The 26,020-nt window shown below is 45.1% G+C and overlaps 3 protein-coding genes across 4 annotated transcripts in view; 2 read left to right on the forward strand and 1 right to left on the reverse strand.

Moving 5' to 3' along the window:
* The window catches only part of OLFML3 (olfactomedin like 3), a 289,605-nt gene that overhangs the window by 179,987 nt on the left and 83,598 nt on the right, over nt 1–26,020 (forward strand). The gene's annotated exons all lie outside the window — the stretch shown is intronic.
* On the reverse strand, nt 320–5,059 carry SIKE1 (suppressor of IKBKE 1). Its single transcript, XM_066335947.1, has 5 exons — nt 4,764–5,059; nt 4,548–4,653; nt 4,072–4,214; nt 2,070–2,183; nt 320–1,642 (listed from the first exon to the last, which is right to left on the reverse strand). The coding sequence occupies exons 1-5, from the start codon at nt 4,920–4,922 to the stop codon at nt 1,562–1,564; spliced, it is 603 nt and encodes a 200-aa protein (XP_066192044.1). The 5' UTR covers nt 4,923–5,059; the 3' UTR covers nt 320–1,561.
* On the forward strand, nt 13,080–25,281 carry LOC136371557 (bile acid receptor-like). 2 transcript variants are annotated; one of them, XM_066335698.1, is made up of 11 exons: nt 13,080–13,395; nt 17,743–17,868; nt 19,523–19,879; nt 20,723–20,863; nt 21,557–21,696; nt 21,783–21,890; nt 21,981–22,080; nt 23,256–23,384; nt 23,652–23,771; nt 24,787–24,900; nt 25,052–25,281. In XM_066335698.1, the coding sequence occupies exons 2-11, from the start codon at nt 17,778–17,780 to the stop codon at nt 25,279–25,281; spliced, it is 1,530 nt and encodes a 509-aa protein (XP_066191795.1). In that variant the 5' UTR covers nt 13,080–13,395; nt 17,743–17,777. The 2 variants fall into 2 exon arrangements, with proteins under 2 accessions (XP_066191795.1, XP_066191796.1); XM_066335699.1 differs by having other exon boundaries at nt 21,786–21,890.

Below are 26,020 nucleotides of genomic sequence, written 5' to 3' on the forward strand. Positions count from 1 at the left end.
CCAACTCAGGATATTCTGTGAATATATTTGAACTTCCCTTGTAAATTTTTATCTGCTATTAATTAACAATAAACTCAATCAAAGCAACTGCTATTTAGTTTCTGCTTTTTTCTGGCTGCACAGCAAGGACTTAATTGGAGGGTTGTTACTCTATACTGAGAGTGAAGATAAAAATGCATCACAGGCATTCCAGATGATGTGAATTTAAAAAAGCGAAAATTCAACATTTTGGTCATTGCAGTACTTCACTCAGGCGCAAAAGGCTTGGGAATATGCAGAATACATGGAATTCCCCCAGGATTCACAAAACAGAAAACGCTTGAGAAAGTATTTCCCGTTGGGTTTTTTTTATTCCCTCCTGAACAATTTCTAATAGAAAAGGATTGTATACAAGAGCACTCCTGTACAGAAATCCCTTATTACCCAGTCTTGGTGGGTATTCCAAATGTTAACAATATCTCCAGTGTTCACTGTCTCTCAGTAAGCACAGGAACGAGTCACCTTCTGCATCTATCAAAAGTCTCACTTGGGAAAAAGTGGCATTAAAAATTCAAGCTAACAGTGGAAATGAGATGTTTACCATTCTTGGAAGATTATTCTTTGATCACAGGTAGGACAGAAATCTTTTATATAAAAGTGTCATTAAAAATACCACCCTACTGAGCAACTCCTACAACACTGCACCTCTAATTCCACTCAACACAGGACCTGTGGTAACTATGGAACACGTGTCACCAGACTCACCTGTGATGTGACATTAAAATTCTGTGTGTGGGGCTGCTTTGGTTTGGTTTTGAGGCAGACCTGAACTCTCTCTGCCCGAACCCAAACTTGTGGGAGGCCAAAGAGCTTTGATCTGCAGGCTCTGAGCACACCAGCAGAGCAGGGCTGGCTGAGAACTGGGAGCACTGGGAAGGCTGGGACAGGCCTATCTATCAAAAGAGATTAATCCTTCAAAAATGTGCGTGGCAGGAAGGGTTAACTCCAACCTTCACCCCTAAAACAAGGTAAAGTTTGCTCTGAATAGGAGTGATTCAACTCCTTCAACTGCTCTGCTGTTCTCTCGGCAGTGGCCAGGTGACAAAGGCCAGCCCCTCTGTCACTTACTCTGCAGAGCCCAGCTGCCCTGTGCAGCCAGAACAAACCACATCCCTGCCTCTCACACTGGTTTCTCAATCATTTCCTATTCCTTCTATCAAGCACAATAATCACAACCTGCATTATGTTCTCTAGCTACAGACAAGGCGGATTTAAGAGCCATCTGCACAGCTGGAATTATTAACTAAAGCTCATAAAAAATAACAAAGGGAGAGGAAATGAACCATCACAAGGGAGGACACATCAAATACTTCAGTGTTAAGCATCCGAGTGCTGCAGGTACTAAGACAGGGAAGGGTGCAAGTTTTTGCCATCAACACTTCAGAAAAATGCAAAGAAAACAGCCCACACACTTTAAAGATAAAACAAATATACAAGGAAACACCTGAAACAACAAATCCTTGTCAGGTAGTTTCGTAACAGTCTCTGAAGGCTTGGAGATGAGGTTTTTGTGGCCTAGGCTTCAGTCTGGCAGATCTTCTCTCCCCACCTCAAAGGACTCTCTGCTGATCGACAGCAGCTCACGCAGCTCTTTGTTTTCAAGCTGCAAAATCAACATTTTTTTGCTGAAATAGAAATGAGCTAATTCCCAACTAAAGGACTATCAGAGAAAGGTGCTAATTTGTTGTTAAAAGATGCTAATCTTTAAACAGTCCCACTCCTTCATAGATACAAAAAGTTTGTACATTATAGTTTGTAATGTAAGCATTTAATACAGTGCTGGCACACTGAGAGAGGAAATTACATAATTTAAAGCTTACGTTCTCCTGGCTTTATTTATTTATATATATAAATATATAAATACAAGATGAACATTAATGGCTTGAAAATAAACAATCATGTTCTGCATTTCCTCACCCCATCCCCAAATTTTTAGTGTTTTAAGTCCTTGACACAAACATAGAAAATCCAGAGAAAGTCTAGAGACCCACAAAGCTCAATTTATCTCCAGCAAATGGCTCTGTTCTTACCTCCAACTGAGCCAGTTTCTCCTGAACTTTAAAGAATTGCTCATCATCCACTTGAACAGCTTTTCTCATCACCGCTCCCATCTCACATATTCTGTCTATTTGACTTTCAATTTCCTGAAAGACACAAAATTAATACAAACAGTAAGTTCAGGCAAAAGCAACAGTCGTAATTTATCCCTTCTAAAGCACTTTACTTCCATTTTCCTGATTTTGGGTTCTCTCTCTGCTTTGAATTTTAATCCTTTCCTCCCAAGCACTTGCAAGCCTTTCTACTTTGTATACTTAAGGATAAGAACTTGTACTTTATTGTCCTTTATCAGCACTCCTTTATCAGTGAAAACTGTGAATAGAGACACAGCAGCCAGCAAGATAAGGCACCCTGACTTAAAGGGAAATAATTTCAAGTGTGCCAAAGTCTGAGATAATAGATTCAGGTTCATGTGAACATGATTAGTAGGCTGCAAATTTTACATTGCTTTATTAGAAAAGCCTGACTGAATTTATAAAGACACCAAAAATAAAAGCAAAGAAGATTTGAAGTGCAGAGTATACAGCCTTATCTCAGAAGGACATCAAGCAATAAAACTAAAGCAAGTAAATCTACCTCTCCTGAGGCAGATTTTACAGAATCTGTCTAGATACAGCAATAATCCTCTGGAAGATGCATTTTGCTGAAGCTCAGAAATGCACATGGAACAAACACTGACAAATTCCAACCAGCAGCAACAGCTCCTGCTTGAAGAGCAATACAGCACATAATGAGCAGGGTGGAATCTCTTCAAATGCCCATACTGCCTCTGGAAGAGAAATGTATCAGAGAGCAGAGAATTCAATTTGGAACTGCATTATTCAGAAAGTATGTAAACAAATTAGAGCATCCAGAAGAGAGCTGGAGAACATAGAAGACTTCTGGGAAGAAAGATTATTATTTTTCTAAACCATTATTTTTCTAAACAGGAAGACGGTTATACTAAGAATATAGTTCTTCTAAAGACATTAGAAGTTTGTTACTGTTCTCCAAATGGTGGGAAGGAAAAAAACTCCAGGGCTTAATCTGAAGTACAGAAGATTTTGCCTAGACATTGAGACAGACAAGAGATATCCCTCAAAGGGTTCCTTCAGAGCCTTTTCAGCTTTGCATTGTCAAATTTTGTTCAAATGTAAAACCTTGATAAACAGCAATTCGTGCACTCAGGGGGGCATTAGAAACCAAACGTAGCTACACCACTTACTCCACCACTTACTCGTGGAGTTAAGCAACTCAGAAAAGAGAACCACTGAGTTGCCACAAAGTGCAAAGAAAGACATGAGAAGAGCCAGGCTGGCTCCAGCTCCAATGCAAAAACTACAAGATATGAGATGTCACTGGGTTGAAGCAATCTGCTGTTCTCTACTCAGATAAAAACGCATTTTTAAAAATGCCTAACACAATTCCGAGGTTTTAAATGGAAAATTTAACATCATTCTGTTGTTAACAGATACCAATAATAAGAAACAGGCAGCAGTTATCAGCAGCCACATCTCAGAGTTCTGTAATCATTGAGCCCAATGTGTAAAAAGGGAGACCTGAAGCCACTGCACAGAGTGTCTGGATTTAAAAACATTAGGGGGTGAAATCTCTTAAGAACTAAACACACACAGAGCTCACAGTTTAGGAGGATTTTTTCCCTTTTGTTACAGCTACTAAACAGGAATGATTACAACTTGCACATCTTTGATTTTATTAAAGAGGATCGGGTACATTAAGCTTAACCCAGGGAAGTCACCACCTGGCTGAAAGAAAAAGCCTCCACCCGGACTGTGAAGGGGTTGTGTCCTCTGGGACAGCTGTTACAAACCTTCATGCTCGGAAAGGAACAGAGGGAAAAATACCACCAAAGGGAGTCAGAGTTAGGAGAAGATGTATTTTGGAGCACCGACATCACAGGAATATAAACAAAGATTGCATGACAGTGAGCATGGGACAGCAGTCTGAGACTCTCCTGTCCCCATCCCACCTTACCCCAGAATTAGCCTGATGGACTTTCAAGACTGGTTCTGCGTCTTCACGTTTTCTCCCTTCCAACAGCTGTAACATCTGCTTCCTGTACTTGCTCATGATGAGTTCTAGCGCGTCCTGGTGCTCCTCCAGCGAGACCCACAGCTCTGCAGAGCACAGCACGTCACGGCCACGCCAGGAGCTCGCTGGGTACCAGCTGCGGGCGGGACGGGCGCTGCCCCATCGCTCCCCGCCCCTGCGGAGGGGCTGCCCGGATCCCCCGGCCCAGGAGACTCGCAGACCCACCGGGGCACCCAGCGATTCCGCCACAGGCGACACAGCCGCCCCTCTGCTCTCCTGACGGGACCCTCCCGCCGGGACCACCGGGCGCGCATCCCCGCCGGGACAAGCGCCACATCCCCGGGGTTGGGCACACCGCCCAGCATCCCCTGGGCCCCGCTGCACATCACCCGCCAGGATCCGCCCCCGGCCCCTCTCACCCCGGTTTTCTTGCTGCAGGTCGCGGATCTGCGTGTTCTCCTGCGCCAGCAGCACGTGCGGCCGCAGCCGGGACGGGTCTGGCGGCTCCGCCGCGGGGCCCGGGCCCTGCCGAGGAGACACGGGAGTGGGTCCGGTCCCCTCGGGCCTACCGAGACACGGGGGTGTGTCCGGCCCGGGCCGTGCCGAGACGCGGGGGTGGCCGCGGCCGCGCTCACCTGGTCGGCGCAGCCCGCGCCCGCCTCCCGCATGGCGGCCACGCGCCGGTGCAGCACGGCCGACTGGTCGATGAGCGACTCGGCCGCCGTGTCGTGCTCCTTCAGCCGCTCCAGCAGCGTCCGCGCGTCCGTCAGGATCTTATCGATGGTGCAGCTCATGGCGGGCGGCGCTGCTCACCGCCGCGGCGGGCCCATGTCCCTCGCGGCGCCGCCGCCGCCGTCCCCTCTCGGCCCCGCTCCGGCCCCGCCGCCGGGCGCGGGCGGACGCCAACCCGCGGGGCCGGGACGCCGCTTCCGCCCGCGGCCACAGCGCCGCCAGTGCGCAGGCGCGGACCGGCGCCAGCCCCGCCGTGCGCCAAGGGGCCGCCTGGCGGCGCCACAGCGCCACGGCCGGGCCGGGGGGCGTGGTCTGGGGCGGGGCCAGCGGAGAGGCGGGGCTGTCTGGGGGCGGGGCAAACACCCGGGGGCGGGGCCAGAGGTGCCCGCCGCTCCCGGGGCGCTCGGAGCTCTGGGCGCTTTCGGTGGTTTTGGGGGATTTATAAGGGTTTTGGGGTGAGGGGACACCGCGCTCCCCCGGCACACGGCGTCCCCAAGCCGCCTGTCCCAGGTGGATGTGCCCCTCTTCCCCGAGCAGCCCACGCTGTGTCCGAGCCCGCCGTGCCCCGGGAGCGGCCCGGCCCCGGCCCGAGGAGCCCGGGACGAGGCCGGCTCCGAGCGGGCGCTGCTCGGCACAGGCTGTTTGCGGAGGGCCGGCGGCCCTGACCCCGGGTCCCGCTTATCTGTGCGGCTGCTCCCTCCCAGCGCGATCAATCCCGGCTGGGATCTGCGGGGCTCCCATCTTATCTGATCCTGCTGTTTGTCTCTCCCAACAGTAAACATCCGCCACTCAAAATAACAAGCTGTGCAATGCTGACTTGCTGCTTTGATTCTTATTTGCTAACTGAAGCTTCTGTTGGTGATCCGGGCTGTCCTTGAGGCTTTGTGCCACAAAGCTTTGTTCAATACCAACGACTTCATCAACAGTGTTTTTAACAATAATATTTTAACAGGACTGCCTTTGATTTGAATATTTTTTTTGAGTTTAAATCCCTATTCACACAGACACATGAGAAAGCTCCATGGTGCTTTATCAGATGAAGGTTCTTTATGATCCCAGCGATAATCAAGCCTGGTGCAGAAGTGCTGAACAAGATAATTTTATAAAAGCAACAATCTCAAAACATGCATGCAATGCAAAAGAGAACAGGATAAGCAGCTGCAGTTGGAATATTTCATCAGAATCAGATTAATTAGTAAAGTATGAGAACTATTCTGCAAATTCGGGAAATGTAATCCTTCCACTAGTTTGGAAACAAAAGTCCAGACCATGATTATAGCATATTTCACCTTCTGGTCTTTGCCTATTTTTCATCTTATTAGAGAATACGAGAAAGTTAAGACAGTTTATCAGAATTCCTCTATCCTAATAGGCAAGTCTTGAACACTTGGAAAACCGACAAATACTGCTGTGTGGACCATCCTAGTTACAGAACAAGTTGGGTAAAGATTGTCCTGTCCCAAAACGAACACATCATCCCTAAGCCATGGCCAGTGCTGGTTTTCCCTGTCCCACTCTCACATCCTCACATGACCCTCGTGTGCAGCTCAGCACCTGCTGCTGCCTCCCTCTGCTCCTAGTCCCAGCTCTGTGCCTGCTCCAGAGCCTGTCTCAGAGCACCCATTTCCACTGAGCCTCTGGGCAGGCTCACAGGGCAGGCCTGACACAGCTCCGTGGAACGAGCTCTGTGTGCCAGGGACATCTTGCCCTTTTTCACTTTATCCAACACAGGGATTTCTGTGAAACCAAACTTGCAGTCCCCGAAGCAAGTTTGGGCACTGAATGAGTCGTTTGGAGATGTGGCACTTGGATTTCCAGTTCACATCCATAGGAAATTAGCTGAAGGAACCCACAGTGTGGGCAGGGTGAGGGATCATTTCACCAGGAAATGATGAGCAGCACCGGGATGAGTCTGAACTGCTCCTAGCCTGTTGTGCTCTTGTGTTTATAATTCTGATTAAACTCCCACTTGTCCCTGGTGTCAGAGGTGCCATCCTGACCTTCCCTGCCAATAGGGACAAGCAGGGGTAGGTGAGGGCCAGCACTGCTGTATCCTGTCATTTCAGGATCAGTTTATCTCCTCTGTGACATTCTGGCTTCTAGGAATAAAACTCCAGGATGAGGGAGATGAGGGTCTACGACACCACTGCAACACTGCACTGAGCCCGTGCTCCCACTCAGGGCTGGGGCTCAGCTCCCCTCCAGCAGATCTGGACACAGAATCATTTGTCCAGCTCCAAGGGACAGCAGAGTGAGCTCCTGTGGCGCCAGGACACAGCGGGTCCCAGTAGACAGAGCTCCTTGGTTTAAATGCTGGGAATGCTTTTCACCAAAACTTCGAGTGTGTAGCAACAGAGCTTAAACAAATCAACAGATGAGCATTTCTAAGTAGGGGTGCCTTGTAATTCCTTTGGCTTATCACATCAATTCTGTGTAAACTAAATAGAATGTATAAATTTGGCCTCTCAAAGTTTTTAGTGTTTAACTTCGATTTGATTAAACACTTATGTGTGTGTACAAAGTGAAAAATGGGGTTACAAGAGGTTAATGTTTTAATGCTTTTAATAACTCTTAACCACATGGCTGTATTTTGTCAAACAGAGCACAGGGTTCTTGTAGCAGGAGAAGTGAAGGCTGGATAGCAGAGCACAGGGACACTCAGAACAACAACGCTGCTGCAGAGCCCAAACTGCTTCCAGGCCATCTTTGGAAAATCAGAAATAGTATTTCTGTGGTGGGATAAATACATAACAGTTCTGAGTACAGCAGAGGAGGCTCTTACTAACTGTAGGAAAATCACAAAGAAAAGAAATCTGGATGGACCAAAAGTGAACAAAATTTCTCAGGGGACAGGAGCACCTCCCCTATGGAGACAGGCTGAGAGAGCTGGGGTTGTTCAACCAGGAGAAGACAAAGTTGTGTGGAGACCTCACAGCCCTTTCCAGGGCCTGAAGGGGCTTCAGGGAAGCTGGAAAGGGACCCCTCATCAGGACGTGACAAGGGGAAATTGGTTCAAGCTGAAAGAGTGGAAATTCAAATTATATATATCTGTGGAAGAAATTCTTCCCTGTGAGGGTGCCCAGAGCAGCTGTGGCTGCCCCTGGATCCCTGGAGGTGTCCAAGATGAGGTTGGAGCACCCTGGGATAGTGGAATGTGTCCTTGCTCATGGCAGGGGTGGAACAAGATGGGATTTAAGGTCACTTCACACCCAAACCATTCTGGGATTCTATGAACAGACCGGTATCAAATGGCAACCTCTGTGACAGATGCAGTGACATCTAGATATTGGAACGAGAAAAAAGAATAAAGGACAAATTTCTAGGATACTTCCTGGATTTTCAGTAAAATTGTATTAATTGTAAGTGTGGTCAGCGCAGGTAGAAACATTGTGGCTAAGTGTCTGAAAGCACAAGTCTCCCGTGGTGATGCAGCAGGGCACAAGCTTTTTAAAAGCTGAATGTGACAATTCTCATTTCCCTTACAAGTTCTTCCTTCAAAACCCAACTATTTCAGCAGCTATAGCTGTTTAAAAGGCAAACCAGCCCCGTCTCACACCACACACCCCAACACTTTCTGACTGCATGCTTTTAAAATTAAGTGCTAGTGTTCACACAGCTCTCAGCTACTGTCAAAATTTCACTGCTAAGGCCTTCAACAAAAGTGTAGCTTAGAGACTCATGAACCAGGAGCCCAAAGGAATCCTCCTCTTGCACTTCCCAGCCCATACTTCAAGGTACATTAACGTGGCATAATGCAGAGTTGCCCTGTGACAGAAGTTATTACCAAGAAACTCAGTCTTATTGTTCACCCTAATTATCTTGCTTTGATAAATCTTGAGGAGTCACCCACTGCACCGCAGCACTCACATTTATGAGTCTAATATTCTTTCTACTGTTAAAACAAATGTCCTCAAGATGGAATCCAGGCTGGAAATAAGGAAAAACATTATCATTGATAAATGAATACATCCAGTTAGTTCAGTCTCTCAGCAGCAAGACCACTGCTGATAAAATGCTGAGCAAGGGATTCCACAATAATTATTTTGTAATGCTTAATACAAAGTGTCAGGGTCTGCTTTATGGAAATCCGGTCTTGGCTTCCCTTTGCTGTATCTACAAAGTACAGTCACTGCAGTGCCTATAGTTAGGAGTATTCTCTAGGAATTACCAACTCTTTAGATTGTAATCAAACCTAATTGATAGCTTTGGTTTCTTCTGCATTGTGCCTTGCTGGAGCACATTATCAAACAATTTTGGTTTTCCAGCCAAGGGGAAACAGATTTGGCAGAGGGGAAGGTGTCAGGGTACCCGGGGACTTTGGGAAGGTTGAATGGATGAACTTATTGTACCTACTCTGCCTGCAGGCACTGCAGATTAAGTTTAAGAGAATAAGCAGGAGAAACAGTAACATTTTGTGGGCCATCCTGAGATTTTCGGGTGAGTTTAAGGCAGTCAGGCTCTTGGACTGAAATTTGACATAATATTTAGTTTTTCAAGATTGGCCTTACCAAGCCTGTAAGAAAATGTAAGGTGAAACTATCCAACAATTTCATGATTAAGAAAAAAATCAGTCTTAAAAAGATCAAAATTATTCTTACTCCTTGTTCTGGTATTTAATAATTTAATCCCATGAAAGCATTTAAGAACTTAACAAGAACTTCCATCTTCTGAGTTATTTCTCATCCAATTTGATTGTGAGGATTTATCTGATACATTTGATGCAAAACAAAGAGTATTTCTATATTCTCACACTGATGAACACCTCTCTGCAGTGCTAAATGGGAGCTGTTCACTGTGCAGGGTAACACCAACAGGCAAAACTGATACTCACAAGGCTTTGTGCTGCTTCTCACCAGGACTGGGAGGTTCATCCACACCCGTGAAGAACAATCCCAACCATGTCAGCATTCCCGAACCTTTGGAAGATCTATAAATAACAGAAGAGAGGGGGAGCAGGAAACTGGCAGTTTTTTCATGAGTTCCTCATCAAATTGGAAAGGAAATCCAAGGTGTCACAAAACTTTTGGCATGGATGTGTCTGCCAGCGCATTTTATGCTTCTGGACCATTTCATTTCTTTGACATAAAAATAGGTAAAGATTAGGTTAGATCATTTTGATAGGTGATCTCTATTGTTAATACTCAGCTTTCTTTAATAGAACAGTTTACCAACAGGAGAGATTTAATCCTGTAGTGAAATAATCATTATTTTAATATAACCTTTAGCTCACATAGAGCAACAATTACTGTAATTAGCAATTAGTTTTCTGAGGGCTTTAGTCATTTAATATTTGACTCTTGCTTTCATCATTTAATGATTTACAGTAATGAGTTGGAACATCAGTATTTTGTACTGAAATGGCCAAAATAGTTCTTCAGGCATCCTTGCCCTCATGTGACAGATCTCAGATGGCCTGGGGAGAAGTTAGCCAAGAGCAATAGACAATGCCATCACTTCTGCTTCAGTTCTACTGAAAAACAACAACAAAATGACTGCTGTGCCTTGCAGTCAGGGCTCAGTAGCTCTTGGAGGGCTGTTACTTCGCTGAGATTCTGCCCTTTGTTTGAGTTTTGTTTGACAAATGCTTTATAAATGAGCAGAAGAGGTGGTTTATGTTTCATTAATGAGGCTGATAGTGGTTAATTACTGAAGTTACGTAAACAGTCCAATACCAGATCAAGCCAAACGGGTCATTTATGCAGAGAAGATCCAGCTGGAGTAGATGCGATTTCCTTTAACTATTCGGATACCAAACGAGTCACAGACATCTGGAATCTCCAGTGCAGATGAACAAAGCATTGTGCTGGCCTTGAAAACACATTCTCTCAGCAGGTATTGATCCAGGGAAGCTCTTCCTTCAGCTCCCTCACCCATCAGACCCTCGGGGCCAGCTGCCCAAGCTCCATGAGGACTGCCCAGAGCTCCCAGTGTGCAGTGGTGGCCGTGAGGCTGCACAAGTGCTGCAGCAGTGTCCAGGTCAGGCTGCTGTCACCAGGTCTGCTTGTTTTCTGTGGAAAACATGTGGGTTCCTTATCCCCCACTTCAGTGCCACTTGTGGATGTTGGCTCCTGGCATGAACTCGTTCAGCTCCTATTTTCAGGCCCTATCTAGGAGTGACACTTCGTTTACTTACTGCCAGGAAAGCAAGCTTGGAGTCTGGTACTATTTCCTTTGCCACTGAAGTGGCTCTGGGCACGTTACTGACCAGAGACTCCAGCAGTGTTTTACAGAATTGATGTATGTATAGAAAAATAACAGAAAACAGAGCTGGAAGAGAACTTAAAAGTCCTTTACAAAAAGTCCTCTCTACAGATCAAAACAACTCAGAGAAAACAATTCTTGAGTTCAACCTGGTTGCCCAAACTGATCTTCAAAACAGCAGTGGAGAAGACTGTACAAGGAACTCACCCCAGTGCTATTTTTACCACGGTAATTGCTTTCTCTAGTTTGTAATTTAAATCTGCCTTACTCCTAAATAACCTTTCTGGTTTTTGATTATTTACAAGCATGGAAAAGAGTTTATTTTTCCTCTTCTGTGCAGCAATATTTTAGGTGACTCAAGTGTGCCCTCAAGTCTCCCGTTTTTGTCATGCTAAGCTTTGAATAGGAACGGTGATTTGTTAAAATAATGTAAATATTTGTATTTACATAAATATATGTACTTAGCCAGTCACCTGGTCTGAATCACTTCATGATTATGCAAAATTGTTTCATTACTACAGCGTGGGAGTTAATTAACCTTGGGCTAATACTTAATTACTGCAATTCATTTCTACTACAATTAAGTTTTATGTAGTTATTTTATAAACATATTTATATACTGATTTTAGAAACTGAATTTATCCTGAATCCAGCAGGCTTTATAAACTGAGTAGAATGGGGATCTTATGCCTTTTAAAAACCTGGGGTTTAGGCTTAAGTCCCCTCGAGTCAACAGGCTCTAAATACCCACATCCTACAGCTAATTTGAACAGCTTATCAGTAAGGTTCCTTCTATCAGAAAAAAAAAAAAAGCTAAAAATAAAAGTCAGTAGCATTTAAAAGCTAACCACAATATTTCACAGACCTCTGCTTGTTTTTCCAACTTTCACGAGACAGGCTGGATGAAAAAGTCAATGGGATATTGTGAAAGAGATACTTCTGGGAAAAAAAAAATATTTGTTGTATCAATTGTAAAACCTTCAGTTTTACTATTGAAGGTTTTTTTGACAATTTGGCAAGTTTCTGTATGAGGCTGCTTTTACCAGAAAGACGAGTGCTGATGATAATTAAGCTTAGAACATCATTATTTTCATCTCTGCTGCATAATCACTGTGTTCCAGCACCCCATCACCACACATGATCAATGCAGGACATCTGAAATCTTAGAAAACCCCATAATAAGCTCAAATAATGTTCATCAGTCAATGCTGTTTGTTCTTGAAAGACTCAACCATTCCACTCCACAGCCAGATTCCTCAATGGCACATGGAAATAAGCAGCATTAGGGCTGCTCTTCTCTGGAGCCCATGGAATGTAAATGTGTCCCTCCTTTGAAGGGCGATGGCAGTCTATCCATGAAAATCCACTGTCCCAGAAGAGTATTTTAAGTGACTTTGGTGTTAGTTGCCCAACAAGAAATAATATTTTTCTTTTCCCATCTAATTCCATGCAGTATCCAACAGAAGCAGTTTTTGTTGAGGCAAATGGAGAACCAGTCTTACATCTTACACAGAAAACAGGTGAGGTCCTCCTGGAATGAGGAGATTTACAACCTGCTGGGAGCACTGGAACAGCATGATACCTAACAAGAAAATTCCCTGTCCAAGAGGTCACATCTACCTAGGGAGCAATGAAAACATCAAATTGCAATATTAATTTTTTAGAAGTTACTAGTAATGGAAATACTCAGGGTTTTAAGAATGAAATTTTGCTGAGTTAACTGCAACATGAACTTCAGTTCACTGAGGTTGCCAATGAACTGAGTGTGAGCCTGGTGTGTGCTGCATCACCACAGGGGTGTCTGGATCAGAACACGGAGGACAAGGTAAGTGTTTGGTGTTTGGAGGTCCTGGCCTGATGCAGCCTTTCCAAATTAAATCACTATGTCATGTAAAAAAATCTCCAAATAATACCACTGCAATATTTTCCCCACCTGGGAACTGAACATTTTCCATCACCATCCCGACATGTCAACGTGAAGCCATCGAGATGGGAGAATTCAGGATTGTAGCAGGAAAGCAGAATCTTTGTGCTGGGCAGGGAGGACTCTGGGAAGCAGTGACGTGAGGGTCCCCATGGCCTCTGTCCCTGATGACCCAGTTCTGCAGTGATTTATGTGGGCTCGCAGCTGCCCTTGCTCCGACCCCAGAGGAGCTGTGTGGGAAGTTGGTGTCTCGGAGCCGCAGCGTGGCTCTGCCGAGTGTCTGGAGCCCGGGGTGTGCACACAAACTGATAAATAGGGAAAGGCCCTGCTGGGCTCCAGCTGGAGCAGAGCTGGGAGCGGCGCTGCAGCCCCACGGACCCTGCGCTGGAGAGGAGCTCCCTGCGAGCACCGTGAGTGTTTAATTCCCTTCTCTGCATGCTCTGAGGCTAGAAATTGCTGCTCAAGCCAGACATCAATGTGCTGTGTGAAAATATTCCAGGTGCTGGGCTTTTTTCTGCTTTACATCCTTTCTTTTCTTTCTTTTGAAACATCTGACTAAATGGAAACAGCAAGCGTGCACTTTTAAATCTGGGATTCTGCTGCCAAGGGTTTGTTCCAACAGTACTTCATTTGACACACGGAGTGAAGAAAAACAACTTTTAAATTCAATTATTTGTTTCCCTTCCCAAAAGTAGCTGGAAAACTTTGAGTTTCAAACAACCTCTAACCTCATATTTTACAATGTATAAAAATTATGCCTTTGAAATAGTTATTGATGGAATAACAATTCCAAAGGAAAATTTCGAGATAATTGCAATGCAGTCCATTGGTAAAATAAGCCAGTTTCTATTACTGTTATTATATGACTAGGAAGGAACACATTTAATAAGAAGAAAAGTGGAATTTCTTTGAAAAGCACATTTGGGGAACTTCTTGGCACATTAAAACCAGGAGGAACAGAAGAACCTTTAATAATGCATGTAAGCTGCATACAGGATCAATCAAGTGACCCTACAATTTCCCCTGCAAAATCATTCTTTAATTAAGCAGTGATTACTGAATTGCTTGAGTGAAATTGAATAGATTAGCTGGCATCACAGCTACTTGGCACTGATTATGCTCAGTTACTTTTTTTTGTCAGTTTTTGGTTAAAATTTCACAAATTAAAAAAAAACCCAAGCTTTGCCTTCCAGCTGCAAGCAAAGTACAGTGATTAAACCCGAGCCTGAAACGTGCTCTGAGTTCCCCTACGTGACCACTAACGTGCCCCAAGGTGTGCTAATAGATGGTGAAGACATTGAGCTCGAGTTCCTAAAATTCCCTGTAAACAAGAAATTTCCCCATGACTCAACTGTCAAAATATTTACGATAGCAGCTAAAGCACTGTCAGTACCGACCTCTGAAAGGGCTCCCTGTGGCCCTGCTCCATGAAGGATGTTTTGTATCCCAATAAATTTGATAAGCTGATGATATGTTGCTTTATGATATGGGGTTTTATAGCAATAAAAGTGATAAACCCCACATCTTTCACCATAAATAGAAATAAATAGATGTACGGTTCAGATTCTAGTCTGAACGTGTACATTCTATTTATGGTTCTACTTTTATCAATCAATGGATTTATTTTTTTTTTCTTTATTGGACTCCATTTTTGATAAATTGTCAAGTCTTTCAGTTGGGACTAAGAACGAAATTTCTGTATGAGATGGATAACCAAGCCCTTGAATCAACACGTTCTGGTTTATACTGAGCGTTTGTAGTTCAGAAGATGAGCATTGGCAAAAGTAAGCCTGTAAAAGCACAATTTCAGATGTGCTTAAGCCACTTTGAGTGTAGGTCACCTCTTCCAAAAAATATCATTCCCCTCACCTGGTCAGGACTTCACACATGAAAATGCCCAGCAGAAGAAGGGAAGGAGGAACAGCGTGTGCTTCACGGAGATGATATTTTCTGTCAGCTCAGTCTGTGTGACTGAGGACTGAAGGGTCCCACCCTATGTGTGTTACTGCTTGGGATGCTACAAAATAAGCCATAAACAAATTCATCTTTTGTTCCCAGTTATTTCCACTTTTTGGGCTCAAGACGTTTCTGCATCCTCTCTGGGAATGTATTTAGATTTTTGCTTCCTTTTAAAGCACTCATGCACAAACATGTTGTTATGTTGGGAATACATGGAAAAGAGAAAAAGGGAGCCAAAACATTTTGTTTTGGGAATGGCACGGCTGCAACTGCCCCAAACATCCAAACCTGTTGCTCCATTCTTATTTCGACTTTGTTCCAGGTACTGTTTTGGACATTACACCTGGGCATGTCTGGTACCTTCTGCCAGGAGCTTCACCGTGCTGGGCACGTGCAGAATTCCCGTGCCTGGCAAAGGGTTAATGAGGGTCTAATGAGGTCTAAAGGGTCTGTGTGGGCTGGGGAAGTGTCAAGGCTCAGTCTCATGAGGTGTGAGGGGTTTGGGATGGCCACAAAGCCTTGGGGAGAGCAGCACATGGGTCACGGAATCCCGGAGACTGCTGCAGTTTGGAGGAGACCTCCCTGCTGCTGCCTCACTCACCAGGGGAGGCAAAGGTTGGAAAACAGGATTCCCACAGTTACTCATAAATAATCAAAACTTGCCTGGCCTAGGAAATGAGGTTCCTTCCTTACATATCTTATTCTCTTCTTTCTTTCTTTTTTTTTTTTTCCCTTTTCTGCTTTAGAAAGCTCAATGCTTTGTCTGATCAGAAGAACGAGCTTGTCAACTCTAAATTCTCAAATGTCAGAAAATGAAACTTAATGTTTACGCCTAAGTCTCATTCTAAGACAGTAGAGCATTCCTCAGATAACCATTGGATTTACTATTCCCACTGTTCTAACATCCTCCTAATTTAAGATTTCAGTTTACAAAGTCTCAGTCTAAGCTGGAAATTCTGTCAGTGTGACTGGTTACTGTTATTAGCCATAAAAATCAGTAAGAAAGGCTGGATCCTTTCTCATACAATACCTAAGCTGAGGAAGCTTTGCCTAAGGAAAATCTGCTTCCAACATTTAGAACGTTTAACCAGTTGACCACCTTACATTTGGTACTTCATACTCCAAATATACTGTTTTTATAAGACTGGATCAATGTATTTTTTTTAATCTACCATTAAATGATGGCTTTTATTTAAAGAAACCGCTGGAATTCAGAAACACATTTCTTCAGCAAACACACATTTTTGGGAAAAAATGTAGACTTTGCCCAGGCCAAATTGATCTAGCTGATAAGACCTCATGATTCAGTGACTTATTTTGCTCTCAAACAAATATTTACTAGCAGAGATAACAAACCCCCAGCATTCCAGCCTCACTGCATCCTTTCACCTTCTGCTGACAACACGAAGCGAAAGTGGTCAGCCCCAAGCTCTGTCTGGTCTGGGGGAAGGGACCTGTGTTTTTCCAGTCAGGACTTCAGATTCCCTGGGTGATCCATTCATTGTCTCAGCTGCAGAAGGTACAGATATAGCCCAAACCCTCTCCTTCAGGGATGGTCTTTAAACCCAGCTTGCTGTAAATTCTGCAGAGAATCCTGTTGCAGGAGTTGGATTTGCTGTATTTTCCAAACCCTTCCGTGCCTTTTTCATCTTTTCTCTCCTTCCTGTCTGCTCAGGGAAAGCCAGTGAGTGGTTCCTGGGCAAATTGTCTCTTACAGCCCTTGCTCAGTGGGCATCAGCAAAGGTTTAACCTGTGCCCACATCCCACTCATGCAGAGGGACAAGGGGGCAAGGAAAATATCCTAGTTACTCCTCTAATGGCTACTCTGTTAACTCTCAGCTCTAAGCAATACCAGAGGTTTGCTGTAGGTATGTAAACTCAAACCCAGCTCGTGCCACTGTCCGTACAGACTTTTTTTTTTTTTCCTAGAACTCTTTTAAGAGTTTTTAGAGCACACTTTTTCAGAACCTATCTCTAAATTTGAATTTATAAGTCAAATTACTGAAAAATGAGGTAAGGTTTGAATTCCAAGCACAGCAGCTCTTCTCCCCATGTCACTGTGAGCTCTCAGTGCATTTTGTTATTGGGAATGTCAGTGAATCCAGCCAAGAGCCCAGGCTCTTTCAACCACCAAGGGGTAGTGGAAAGCTCTTTAGAGGCAGCACATCCTATTGGAAATCAATATTTTGGTCTTCACTGAAAACTTTATGCTGTTAAAGGAAGACAGGAAGTGTAATTCGGGCAGTGTTTAAGCAAGGCAAAGTTGAGTTTTACTGCATAAATGAGTACTTACATGACAAAGGACAGATATTTCATGCTGGCCTTTCCATGCTATTTCCTTGCTTCAACTCTGCATAAAAAGTGAATGAAATAAACTCATTAAAAGCCCATCTTTGTGCACCAACAGGACAGCCCCATGTCTACATTAAAGCAAATGCTCCAATTCATGCCCAAAGCAAATTTATTCTACCCAATGAAGCTCCTTTTAACCTTCTCTGAACTAGAGAATTTACCAGTGATTCATCCAATTCCCCCACATGGTTTTGTGTAAAAGTTGGAGCAAAACATTTCTAACTATAACTTGGAAATTTAGGAAAGAGTTTTACCCTGAATCTGTAATATCAGGACACTCAAACATTTTGTAGCCTCGCTGAGGGTGTTATGAGACTTCACACAGACATCTGATTTTCTTACGATCACAAAACTCTGCCGTATGCTGGAGTTTTCTGGCTCTGTGTCTAACCCTGCTCCACAGTTGTTTCCCATGGGATGTTTCTCTTCCTCCCCCCATTGCCCAGGTTGCTGTTTAAAGGCTGATCTCACAGCAGAGTGGATGAAGCAGTGCAGCTGGGAGCAGAGCATGGCCAACACGTTTGTCACCGTCCCTGACGGGTACGGCCTTCCCGAGCCCATCCAGTACTACGGTGAGTAAAGCAAGCTTGGAACCCTGGAAACATGGCAAAATGAACTCCTGTGGGAATCTTTCTTTTCTTTCTTTCTTTCTTTCTTTCTTTCTTTCTTTCTTTCTTTCTTTCTTTCTTTCTTTCTTTCTTTCTTTCTTTCTTTCTTTCTTTCTTTCTTTCTTTCTTTCTTTCTTTCTTTCTTTCTTTCTTTCTTTCTTTCTTTCTTTCTTTCTTTCTTTCTTTCTTTCTTTCTTTCTTTCTTTCTTTCTTTCTTTCTTTCTTTCTTTCTTTCTTTCTTTCTTTCTTTCTTTCTTTCTTTCTTTCTTTCTCTTTCTCCCGTCTTGCCTTCCTTTCTCTCTTCCTCTGTTTCTCTCTCTCTCTCTTTCTCTCCCTCTCTCTCTCTTCCTTCCTTCCTTTTAATTTATCTTTAAAGCTCTTACCCAGCTTATACTGAAAGTGTATTGGAATGTATTACTGTGTGCTCATACAGATTTTGAGCACAAAGTGATTGTTCTCAATGAGCATTCCATACAAACATCCCCAGTGCTGTCTCCCTTTGACCTGCATGGAGAAGACACAGGTTTTATTATACTGTTCCAGATACATTACAGATAGAGAATTCTGTATCTTAAGTAACTATAATTGCAATAACTAATTTGATTCTGGAAGACTAAAGGCAGGACACAAATCCCACTAAAAGGAAAAAACCTCCAAACTGTTTAAAAAAAATCTTTCCAATTTGTTTTTATAGAGATTTTAATAATCCCAAAGGAAGAATTAAACATGATGCATGTTGCACAGGCTTTCTTTGGTATAGCTGTGTGTATTTAAGAGAGGCTGGATAAAATTAAAACTCAACAGAAAAAAGACAGGAAAAAACTCTCTTTTTAATTCTGTACCTACATTTTACTAAACTAAAATCTCATAACTGTAAAGACATGTATGGGAAAATACTAAATAAAACAAGCCTCTATGTTTTACTCCTCTGAAGTTCTACTTTAAGACTCCTGTCACAGTAATTTTTGGTACTCTGTAATTTGTACACAGTTTTTCTTAGACCCTTGTGCAACATTTTCAAAATGATGCCTGAGATATGTATCAGTAACAAACATTTCATTCATTAAAAATTCACTTATGGGAAACATTTGACTGTAGTGTGGACAACTAATAAAAACAACCTTTACGTGTAAGATCTGAATGCAGCTGTGCCATCAGTTGGCAAGTGATATTCAATTATCTACTAACACTAATCCAATGGCACCTGCATGATATTGCCCAAACCATTACTAAGATATTTTTGCTACATTTTATATTTCACTTAAGAACATTACAGGTTTAAATTTAAATAGGATGTGTCAGATTGCCCCTCTGAATATATGTTCCTCTAATATTTATGTTACTAAATCGATAAAACATTTTTAAATTTTGGAGAAGCTGATGTCAAGATATTCTCCAGGCTTTTACTCCACTGGTCCAAGCTTCATTTGGCTGTAGGGAAATGAACTTTGGGGATGGTGGCAGCTGTAACATCTTGGTGTGCAGAAACCAGCAACGCTTGGGAAGTATCCTCTCACTTAAGGGAACTGTTCAAAGACAGTACAAGAAAAAAAAAAAAAAAAAAAAGGCTATATTAACAGAAGCTAAATACCCCGATGTGTGATTTCCCCCGGGACAGATGTTCTACCAGAGCACATCAACTACCAGCTGCAGGAGGCGGATTTCCAGGCCGCCCAGTACTGCCAGTACTCGGCAGTGCCCGTGCCATCGCTGCAGCCGCAGCCAGCGCCGAGCCCCTACGGCTCCTACAGCCTGGAGCCGCCCTACGGAGACGGGCCCTGCGTGGGCAGCAGCTGCGAGCTCAGCAAGGGCCCCTTCCTGCCTCCCCACGGGGAGGACGGCGGGTTCCCGGCGCTCAAGAGGCCCCGGTTGAACCACTCGGTGAGGCTGAAGGGGCAGGAGGAGCTGTGCGTGGTGTGCGGGGACAAAGCCTCGGGCTACCACTACAACGCGCTGACCTGCGAGGGCTGCAAAGGTGAGCCGGGACACGGGAGGTGCCACTGAGCCGAACTGGTCTGGCCGTGGTTTGTGCTGCTGTTACCACAGCGGCTTTAATTTATCTAATGAGCCCCCTACCTAACACGCTTACTCCAAAGTCACTTTTTCATAACATTCTTTGGAGAAATATTTTCACAGTCTGCACTTTAAGCATCTCATTTTTGCACTGATGACTCGCTAGAATAGTGTCAGCAGGTGCTGGTTTTCTCATGAACATTTCTTAGAGATTTACTTCAGTGTTATTATTTTCACTTACTATTAAAATTGAATAAAAGCAAGTAGTCATTATTTGCTAATGGTATTTTAACTTGTTGGTATGGGAGCTGTCTCATGAGGGGCAGCTCTGATCTCTGCTCCCTGTGACCAGGCACAGGACCCAGGGAAGGGCTGGAGCTGTGTCAGGGGAGTTTAGAGTTTAGGTTGGAGATCAAGGAAGTTTCTTCCCCCAGAAGGTGCTGGGCACTGCCCAGGCTCCCCAGGGAACAGGCAGGGCCCCGAGGCTGCCAAAGCTCCAGGAGAGTTTGGACAGTGCTCTCAGGGATGCCCAGGGTGGGATTATTGGGGAGTCTATGCAGGACCAGGGGATGGACTTGGTGATCTTTGTGGGTCCCTTCCAAATCGGCATATTCTATGATTCTACATATGGAAAATGTCCATTAATATCAGTCAGAAGGAATCAGGCCTAACTATATTTTTAAAAAGCAGGTTTAAAATCAAGGTAATGTTTCCATTTAAAAATGGAAAAACCAGAGGACACTTTTAAGCCTTTGTGAGCCAAAGCTCCTGAGATTGCTCAGCCATCCCCTGGTGCTCGTTCCAGGCTTCTTCCGGCGCAGCATCACCAAGAACGCCGTGTACCGCTGCAAGAGCGGGGGGCACTGCGAGATGGACATGTACATGAGGAGGAAGTGCCAGGAGTGCCGCCTCAAGAAGTGCAGAGCTGTGGGAATGCTGGCAGAATGTAAGTGCTCCTCTGCAGCACCATGCATGAATGAAATGCTGCTGCCTTCTCCAAGTGTCTCCTTCAGAGCAGGTCACAAGGACAGCCATTTCAAGTCCATGCACACATACATGTCATTCCTTCATGCTGGATTCTTTACCTCTCACCGCAGACCTTCTCCAAAGTCAACCCCTTCCCCAGGATACTGATCTAAGCTTCATTTGGCTGTAGGGAAATGAACTTTGAGGATGGTGGCAGCTGTAGCATCTTGGTGTGCAAAAGTCAGCAGTGCTTGGGAAGCATCCCCTCAACTTAAGGGAGATGTCGCTCAAAGACAGTACAAGAAAAAAAAGGAAGTACTAACAGAAGCTAAATATCCTGAGTCAGGACAGCAGTGAACAGATGAGATAAGCTTTAGGGTTTGAGGGGAAAAAAGTAAATAAAAATGGCATGATGGGCTTGATGAAAAATGCTGACGCCTGTGTGTCACAGAGCCACAAGGACAATGATGACTGCAGACCCTCAGGCCTTGGGTGGCTACTGGACATCAGCTCACCTGATAAGTAACACAGGGCCACATTGTCTAGGAAACACAGTTCATTGTAGGGGACGGCTTCTGTGATGCAAGACTGGAGTTATCTCTAATAAAAGTGATGACTTTAGACTGTAATTAATTGAAAGCACAAGCACTGATGGCCACTTCACACCTCACAGGTTTGCTGACTGAAGTCCAGTGCAAATCAAAGCGACTCAGGAAGAATTTCAAGCAGAAGAGCAGTTTCCTTTGCAGCATAAAGCTGGAAGATGAGGGACTGAATAGTAAGCAAGTATCATCTACAACAAGATCTGGAAAAGTGGGATATTTTTCTATTTAAAATATCTCTTTTTATCACTTACCCTTACTCCAAGTCGTTGTGACTTGATTGGTTTATTTTTTTAGCAGATCCCAGAGAAGATGGAACTTACCCCAGGAGAACATCAGCTTCTTGACCACATTGTAGCAGCACACCAAAAATACACAATTCCCCTTGAGGAAGCCAAGAAGTTTGTAGGTATCCAGCACACCCAGCCTGCACTGCTAAGTCATTGCTCTCAGGTATCTTGGCTACATCCAATGTGCAAACACTCTTTTGTGCAGCTACAGGAAACTGCAAGTCCTGAGGAAAGTTTTCTCCACCTGTCTGAGACAGCCGTTGTCCATGTCCAGGTGCTGGTGGATTTCACAAAAAGACTCCCAGGTTAGTTTCTTCCTTTGGGGAATGTTAGAGGAGCCAAATCAAACTGGTAGCATGGACCAGAGAAAAAATACAGGCTCTAAGAAAAAGCTTTAAACTGATTATTTGTACTTCTAACTTGCCATTTACATGTCATGAGGACAGCCTAGGAGTTTTCAGTTCAAACCTTTGCTATAATTAGATTTCTTCTCCATTTCTGACATGGAGTGGAGACATTTTCTGGAAGCATGTGGACCTCAAAATACCACCTTGAGGGAATTATTATCTCACCACATTCTCTGAAATCCAGTTGAGTCTGCAATTTATCATAATCACCAAAGGAAAAAGCAGATGTTCCTTCAAAGGAAAAGGCAGCACAGAATGGACTAACCAGGTGTTCTTATTCATATTTCCCTTTCATAAAGAACAAGGGAACAAGCATTTAAATTCGCTGTATTTCAGTGTAAAGTTGACAAAGTAACATTTGACAAGGAGGGTGATAACTTTTCTTTGTAAAACTCACAAAGTTCAATCATCATATCAAAAGCAGGTATTTGGTGTAATTTAGCATCTCTGTGGGGCAGAGCTGAAGGAAGGGGTGAGCTGTCTGTTTTGCTGTGTTACATATCCTGCTTTGATCAGGTTTAAGAGAAAAAAATCACTAAAGTTCCTTTGCTCTTGACTTACAAGTGCAGACAATGAGCTTGTCAAAAGATGAACACAATTTCAAAAAGAAAATAATATAACAAAACAAATAAATATAAATATAGAAAAAAATATATTTAAAAAATGAAAGGAGTATCCAGTCACTAAACAGTGCAGCAATTTATCAGGTGTTGGGCCATGTGATATTTATCCAATATTAGGAAGAATGTTTTGATAACATCTTGCTTAGTCCCAAAATTTTTATTTGTATCTTCCCATAAATCTTTTAACACTGAAAACTGCCCTCTCCTTTTTTTTTTTTTTTTTTTTTTTTTTTTGGTTTGGTTTGGTTTGGTTTTTGGTTTTGTTTTTTAGTTTTTGTTTGTCTAACCTGCAAACCAGCAAGAAAGATCCCAAGTCTTTGGCACATGCATCATTTAACTATGGCTCCTCCTTTCCAGTAAAGATATTAATTTTTAAACAATCATTTTTCCACATCACTTTAAAGGCAGCACCAGCCTTCCCTGATTCTGAACATGCACCTTTCTCTGCAGGGTTTGAGAGTTTAGCCAGTGAGGACCAGATTGCTCTGCTGAAAGGGTCCACAGTGGAGGCAATGTTCTTAAGATCAGCCCAAATTTACAACCAAAGAATGAGTGAGTGCCAGCCGTCAACCAGTGAAAGTAGGTCTGAAATACTTGACTTGAATCATTGTGGGGTGGGTGGATAATATCAGCCATATTAATTACATATTATATGTTGTGTCAAATTTAACACAAGAGACCTTGACCAATAAAAATGCAACCAAAGAATTTGGAGCCAGATGCCAAAAAGGATTTTATACTTTCATGGGTCTGGGAAAAATTCACACATTTTCAGCAATGATACAGAGAGGTCACTTTTAAGATCACTTTAAGCTTGACTGGGAACTGTCATCTGCCTTGTTCCAGGTCATGTAAGACTTTCTGATCACGGGACATGTTGTCATGTTCAAAACCTTGATAAAAACAGTATTTATTCCATGGAAATGTGCCATAATAAAGAGAGGCCAACTTCTACTACTACCACAGGTAATGGAGGTCTCGGAATTTAAATACTGTGAATCTTTTGCTTTACTGGCCCTATTTTTATTACACTGAGCTACACTGTCCCTGTGGTCATTGCTCCAGCTCCTTTCCTCTCTTCTTCCTCTCCTCTCCCTTTCCTTCTCCTCTTCCTCTCCCTTGAGCTGCTCTGCCATTACCTCCTCAGGTATTACACACGGGCATTACATCCTCATGGCAGGATGGGGTGTGCTCATGCTTGTTAATATCCCTTGAGTTATATACACATTCAAAGTCCCACATTACAACTGCCATACAACTTTTGTTATTATTTTAGCAATTAACATGGTTTTCACAAAGTTAGTTACCTATTTCATGCAACGGAACGGCCCTGAGCCTTAAGAGTCACTGAATCACAGACTCATGGAAGGGATGATGTTAGAAGGGATCACAGTGGGTGATGTTAGAAGGTGATCACAGTCACCTCGTGCCACCTGCCAGCTCCAGCAGCGCCATCACAGAGCACATGGCACAGGATTGTGTCCAGATGGGTCTGGAATATCTCCAGTTAGGGCAGCTCCACACCCTTTCTGGGCAATCTGTTCCTTCACAGGAAAGTTGTTCCTCATGTTCAGGTGGAACTTCCCAAGCATCAGTTCATTGCTGAGCCCTGCTCAGAGCCCATCCCTGCACACAGGGCTAAAGGCCCTCTCAGCTGCGGCTCCTCTCCAGGCTGAACAGCCCCAGCTCCCTCAGCTTTTCACAGAATCATGGAATCACTTCGCTTGGAAAAGACCTCTAAGATCACAGAGTCCAACCACTGACCATTTCCTCGTAAGAGAGATGCCCCAGTGCCCTCATGACCCCCACAGCCTCGGCTGGACCTGCTCCTGGAGCTCCATGTCCCTTGTCCTGGGGAGCCCAGAGCTGGACAGAGGGATCCAGTAACACCCTCATTATTCTGCACCTTTGTTTCGTTGATCTTTTGTTGTTGTTGTTGTTGTTTTAACCCAATAATGTTGGTTTTTTTTCCATTTCCAAGGCATAACTGAGGAGTTCATCACCGCCCTGTTCTACTTCTACAGAACCATGGGGGAACTCAAAGTGACCGAGACCGAATATGCTCTGCTCGTAGCAACAACAGTGTTCTTCTCAGGTAAGTTGGGAAGGTGACAACGAGCTGTCGCTCGCCCCGGGGGAGCTCCCATTTATCCCCCGAGGGGCGGCGGCGCCGATCGGACCCTGAGGGGCGGCGGCACCCGGAGCATCCCGCTCACGGCGCTCTCCGTGCCGCCGCTCTCCCGCAGACCGCCCGCTGCTGAGGGACAAGCGCCACGTGGAGGAGCTGCAGGAGCCGCTGCTGGGGATCCTGTACAAGCACTCGAAGCTGCAGCACCCGCGGGACCCGCAGCGCTTCGCGCGGCTGCTGGGCCGCCTCACGGAGCTGCGCTCGCTGCGCCACGCCCACGCGGGGGCGCTGCGCGCGCGGGACCCGCGCCTGGCCGCGCCGCTGCGCGACCTCTGGGACCTCCACTAGGCGGCGCCATGGCCGCCGGCCCGCGCGCCCCTTCCCGCCTCGGGCGCGCGCCGTCCTTTCCCGCCCTTTTCGCCCTCCCTCAGCCGCCGCCCTGAGGTGCCGGTGCCGGTGCCGGTGTCGGTACGAGTCTTGGTGTCGGTACCGCTGTCGGCGCCGGCATCGCTTTGGGTGGCACGCTCAGTGCTGGTGTCGCTGCCGGTGTAGGTGGTGGCGGCGATGTCGGTACAAGTGTTGGTGTCGGTGCTGGTGCCGGTTTGTTGCCATGCGTAGTGCTGGTGTCAGTGCTGGCGGCGATGTTGGCGCCAGTGCCGGTGCTGGATGTCGCTGCTGGTGTCACTGTCGGCGTCGGTACCAGTGTCGGTGCTGGTTTTGGTACCGGCAGCGAGGTCAGTGCCGGTGACAAGTGCCGGTGTCACTGCTTTTCTCCCGGCTCACTGAGGAAAATCCCGATCAAACCGCTCGTGTGGCCTGAGCCCGCGGCCAAAGCCCGGCGAGCGCTCGGCCCGAGGCGCTGTGTCAGTGCCACCGCCACCCCCGGGCTGTGCTGGGACGGGCCGGGGGACACCGGCAGGGACACGGGACAGGGCCGGGGGCCGCGGGCAGAGTCCCGGCCCCAGCACACACAGCCCGCCCCGTCCCGGGAAGTGTCCAAGGCCGGGTTGGACCGGACTCGGAGCGAGCTGGGATATCAGAAGGTATCCCTGCACAAGGCAAGGGGTGGCGCTGGATGAGCTTCAAG

Source organism: Sylvia atricapilla, chromosome 25 (genome assembly GCF_009819655.1).
Source record: "Sylvia atricapilla isolate bSylAtr1 chromosome 25, bSylAtr1.pri, whole genome shotgun sequence".
Lineage (NCBI taxonomy): Eukaryota > Metazoa > Chordata > Aves > Passeriformes > Sylviidae > Sylvia > Sylvia atricapilla.

Coding starts and splice junctions, on each gene's coding strand:
- LOC136371557 (XM_066335698.1), top strand. CDS start 17,778: ATGAAGCAGTGCAGCTGGGAGCAGAGCATGGCCAACACGTTTGTCACC. Junction 19,880..20,722: donor GACCTGCGAGGGCTGCAAAG/GTGAGCCGGGAC, acceptor TGCTCGTTCCAG/GCTTCTTCCGGCGCAGCATC. Junction 23,385..23,651: donor CCAGCCGTCAACCAGTGAAA/GTAGGTCTGAAA, acceptor GCCTTGTTCCAG/GTCATGTAAGACTTTCTGAT.
- SIKE1 (XM_066335947.1), bottom strand. CDS start 4,922: ATGAGCTGCACCATCGATAAGATCCTGACGGACGCGCGGACGCTGCTG. Junction 2,184..4,071: donor TCCATCAGGCTAATTCTGGG/GTAAGGTGGGAT, acceptor TGTGTCTTTCAG/GAAATTGAAAGTCAAATAGA. Junction 1,643..2,069: donor AGAAACTGGCTCAGTTGGAG/GTAAGAACAGAG, acceptor TTGATTTTGCAG/CTTGAAAACAAAGAGCTGCG.